This window comes from Oncorhynchus kisutch, linkage group LG23 (assembly GCF_002021735.2).
Source record: "Oncorhynchus kisutch isolate 150728-3 linkage group LG23, Okis_V2, whole genome shotgun sequence".
NCBI classification, from domain to species: Eukaryota; Metazoa; Chordata; class Actinopteri; order Salmoniformes; family Salmonidae; genus Oncorhynchus; species Oncorhynchus kisutch.
This window is the reverse complement of record NC_034196.2, coordinates 37333453-37338436: the sequence shown is the minus strand read 5'-3', so window position 1 is coordinate 37338436 and position 4984 is coordinate 37333453. Positions and strand designations below refer to the sequence as shown.

Sequence of the window (4984 nt, the reverse complement as noted above, 5' to 3'; positions counted from 1 at the left end):
CTGTGGATGACACAAGAAGCATTCAGTTTATTATTTATTGTACGAAACATAACAGCCCATTAAGAATATTCTAACACGAACATATGAGAAACGTCACAGACCGAAGAGGACTTTCAAAACTCCTACATAAGAAGTGTAATTGTTAAAGCTAAGTTCAATGCATTTCCACGTCCATGAACATACAATCCATTGGGAGAGTCTGCCCCTGCTGTCATTTAAAAAATCAGAACTTCCTAACCAAGGGACTCCAGAGCACAGAGAAAGTTAAACTGTAACTGAACCACATAGGGATGGATCAGATCTCTTTGACTGCTAACATTTCATCACAAGACATTTTGGCATTTTAAAACCATGTGCAGAAGCTTCGGCGAATTGGCGAACAACGACTTCTTTTGTCAGCTGCAGGAAGTGCCTAAAGCATGAGTAATGCCTACAGAAAGTTGTAGTTGGTCTGTGCCTTGTTGTTTCGTCAGTTTCGACAGAAAGAGGGCCTCTAATGCCAATCAAAGGCGATGGCGGGGATGGGGGGAGAAACACCTTAGTGACACAGCGTGTCCTGCGCCTGTCTTAAACCCCATTTCCAGAGCTCTGATTTGAGTGGCGACATGAGCTGTTGGAGTCCTGACCTTTAAATCGCCAAAGCAGCTAACACCGAGCTGTCACTTCGCTCAGCAAAAAACAAGACCGGGGAGAGGGAGCAAGACGAGAGAGAGAGATGGAGAGACATGGAAAAGGGGAGACAGGTGCAGCACTAGATAGAGAGGGGCAAAAAGGGAGGAAAATAGACAAGGGCTGCACTCAGAGAACAAGATGAGGAGAGAGAATGGGACAAAAGAGTGAGAGATGGAGCAGCAGAGAGACAGACATGCAGGCAGACAGATTGGGGCTACACCAGAGAATGAGAGGGAGAATGAGAAAGGGCGAGATGGAGAGGCATGGTGGTGAAGGGCAGAAAGTGCTATGTGTGGAAGGCTAATCTGGTAGAGTGATGGTGTACAAGGCTTTGTCTGGCCTCATTTAAAGTGCTGTCAGTCTTGCTCCTCTTCTGTCATACTGTGCCAGTGGAGTAGTGCTGTAGCTAATCAGTCTCTGACACTGCTCTCTTAAACTGCCAATGACTGAAAAGAGTGGCTCAGAGTGAGGCCCTTTTTCATTGTGTTTTCAGCTGTTTGAAGTTGGTGTACAAAACCCAAAGTAAAAGATGCAAAAACGTAACTTAATACCGGGAAGCAAAGAATTAGCGCACATAGACCAGATCTACCACTTCTTAGACTTGCTTTTAATGAGAATGACATTGTGAAATTCAACCTAATGCAACTTCCAAATGAGTTCTTGGAGGTTCTACTCTGACCTGTTCTTACCTTCTCAGAGTAGTGGTCAGGTGGGAGTGGAGGGTAGTCACACTGCTCAATCTTTTGACACAGAGAGAGGAGGTTCATCTTGTCCCCATAGAATGGACTCTGCAACGCAGCCATCTGTTACAGAAAAAATATTCTGGATTATAACAACGCCATTATAACAAAATCACACCAGTGGTTATTGGGTGGATGAGTACAAAAAAATGATATAAAAATAGGATGAAGCAATATCCTGTACTGCACTTCCTGCCTGCAAGGAAGTGCACCTTCCTGAAAGTATTTATATTGTATGAATGTTGGGTTTGTCATTGCTCAGAAACACGGCTAATATATACAGGACATACTACTATGTGTTTGGAAGGAGTGGTTGTATGGATTATGTAACCTGGGTGATAATATTCCATTCATGCTGTGTGCTTTAGAGTTCATACTCTTGTGATGACTCATTAGTTAGGATATTAATTCCATAGAAAAATGACAGGACACTGGACTGGTGCACAGCTTTTGCAGTAGCTAGGTGTTTACTCAAGCTAAACTCAAGCCATCATTATCACAAATTAGGCAGATTTAAAGAAGCCAACTGACCATATCTGACCATATGAGCTTCTCAGTTCATAAATCATGAAAGTAGAAATCAAAAGCATTTTATACCCTCTTTATGATTAAGCAATAAGTCCCAAAGTGGTGTGGTATATGGCCAATATACCACGGCTAAGGGATGTTCTTAGGCACAATGCAACGCTGACACAGCCCTTAGCCGTGGTATATTGGCCATATACCACAAACCACCGAGGTGCCTTATTGCTATTATAAACTGGTTACCAAAATAATTAGAGAAGTAAAAATACATATTTTGTCATACCCGTGGTGTACGGTCTGTTATACAACGGGTGGGTCTAATCCTGATTGCTGATTGGTTAGTACCGCATTCCAGCTAGTGTCTATTCCACAAGTTATCACCGGCTAAATCTATGATGTTAAAATTCCTTTTTACTCTGTTCCATCTGACTACGCAATCCGCTGGATCATCAGCCCAGCCAGGCACTTTATAAACTTGATCTCCACTATAAAAAGCATCTAGACATTATCTCACATTTCTTTTAGAATAAAATTAGGTTTTCAACAGCAGAGATTTGTATAAAACTTGCTGTCTGTTTCTCTAACATTTGCAACATTGTTTTAATACCAGCTGTCCCATAGTAAAGAACGTGTTGGGACAAGACAGACAGACAGCGTTTCTTAGCCAGTCGAAATCATGAATCGGCTGGCATCATTTTTATGGATATATATCACAAAAATGATATTGAAAAAAGGTCAAATGAATGTGTTACTGTAGCTGTGTTGTTGGCTAGCTCCTCTGAACAACAGTGTCCTGACGAGTGAGGACATTTTCTATGCCAGGGAAAATCGTGCCTCATTAGCTCATTGTTATGATGTATTGAAATAAGTGTCACTAGAAAACAGCTTAAATAAGTGCAAATGTAACTACTGTGCTGTTATTCTGGCTGCACTGTTTGACGTGACTAAGTTTATCCGTAGTTGGCTAGCTAGCAGGCAAGGGATAACAACGTTGGCAGCCAGTATGGCAATGGAACATTTTAGAACGAACAACTGGATCGTGTCCATAGATACAGAACAAAAAGACTGAGTGACTGTGTCGCATCCATAGATACAGAACAAAAAGACTGAACAACTGGGTCACATCCCATAGATACAGAACAAAAAGACTGAACGACTGGGTCACATCCCATAGATACAGAACAAAAAGACTGAACGACTGGGTCACATCCCATAGATACAAAACAAAAAGACTGAACGACTGGGTCGCGTCCATAGATACAGAACAAAAAGACTGAACGACTGGGTCACATCCCATAGATACAGAACAAAAAGACTGAACGACTGGGTCACATCCCATAGATACAGAACAAAAAGACTGAACGACTGGGTCACATCCCATAGATACAGAACAAAGAGACTGAACGACTGGGTCACATCCCATTGATACAAAACAAAAAGACTGAACAACTGGGTCACATCCCATAGATACAAAACAAAGAGACTGAACGACTGGGTCACATCCCATAGATACAGAACAAAAAGACTGAACAACTGGGTCACATCCCATAGATACAAAACAAAGAGACTGAATGACTGGTTCGCGTCTCTAGCAACCCTAGATTTGTGTCGGGACTATGTCTTGTGGAAGGATGAAATGGTATGAATAAATTCATTTTTTAAAAGTTTATGTGTGTCAATATGTCAACCACTATTTGAATATGTTGGTAACCCGTGATAATAATAAAGTGATAATCCCTCGAAGCCGGTGTTTGGAGGATATATTGGCACTGTCAGCCAATTAGCATTCAGGGCTCGAACCACCCAGTGTATAATAAGAAATGTATTTCATCATCATTAATTTCATCATTACTTATTATCTCTCAATCTCTCATTTCTTTCATTCTCATGCCTGGTCATGGTGAGATGGGCTGAGTGGACTTGCCTGATAGAGATGGTTATATTTTTAATAGGGAGGAATCCGATTGAAACCTTTGACCCTGAGCTGTGACCCATGCTCATTAGCATGATCAGTGGCCCAATCCCAAATAGACCTCTAAACCCTATGCACTTGTGAAGATGTGAGACGATATGATTGGTATAAGCAACATGGTGAAACTTCCACCTAGCTAGCCTATCAGAGGGCAAGGGGAAATGCTCTCAAATCTCCACAAGTGCATGGGGCATAGGCCTTAGGGATTGATTTGGGATTGGGCCAGACAGAGGGTAGGCAAAGGGAGAGGATAGGGGACGCACACACACACACACACACACACAGGGAAGGAGGGGGAACTATACAGCACTGTTAAGATACAATGCTTTCAGAAAGGATATTGCTACCCTCCTTGCCTTTCAGAAAGCATTCACATATTTATTCATATACAGTGGGGAGAACAAGTATTTGATACACTGCCGATTTTGCAGGTTTTCCTACTTACAAAGCATGTAGAGGTCTGTAATTTTGATCATAGGTACACTTCAACTGTGAGAGACGTTAAAACAAAAATCCAGAAAATCACATTGTATGATTTTTAAGTAATTCATTTGCATTTTATTACATGGCATAAGTATTTGATCACCTACCAACCAGTAAGAATTCCGGCTCTCACAGACCTGTTAGTTTTTCTTTAAGAAGCCCTCCTGTTCTCCACTCATTACCTGTAATTAACTGCACCTGTTTGAACTCGTTACCTGTATAAAAGACACCTGTTCACACACTCAATCAAACAGACTCCAACCTCTCCACAATGGCCAAGACCAGAGAGCTGTGTAAGGACATCAGGGATAAAATTGTAGACCTGCACAAGGCTGGGATGGGCTACAGGACAATAGGCAATCAGCTTGGTGAGAAGGCAACAACTGTTGGCACAATTATTCGAAAATTTAAGAAGTTCAAGATGACCCTCGGTCTGGTGCTCCATGCAAGATCTCACCCCGTGGGGCAACAATGATCATGAGGAAGGTGAGGGATCAGCCCAGAACTACACAGTAGGACCTGGTCAATGACCTGAAGAGAGCTGGGACCACAGTCTCAAAGAAAACCATTAGTAACACACTACGCCGTCATG

General features: G+C 42.1%; 1 protein-coding gene across 3 annotated transcripts in view; it reads right to left on the bottom strand.

Annotated features, from left to right (window-relative positions):
* nek6 (NIMA-related kinase 6) overlaps positions 1 to 4984 on the bottom strand; it is an 81552-nt gene that overhangs the window by 2127 nt on the left and 74441 nt on the right. For all 3 annotated transcript variants that reach the window (XM_020457935.2, XM_031802222.1, XM_020457934.2), the window contains exon 9: positions 1362 to 1475. In XM_020457935.2, the coding sequence (XP_020313524.1) occupies positions 1362 to 1475 (114 nt within the window). The remainder of the gene's footprint in view (positions 1 to 1361; positions 1476 to 4984) is intronic.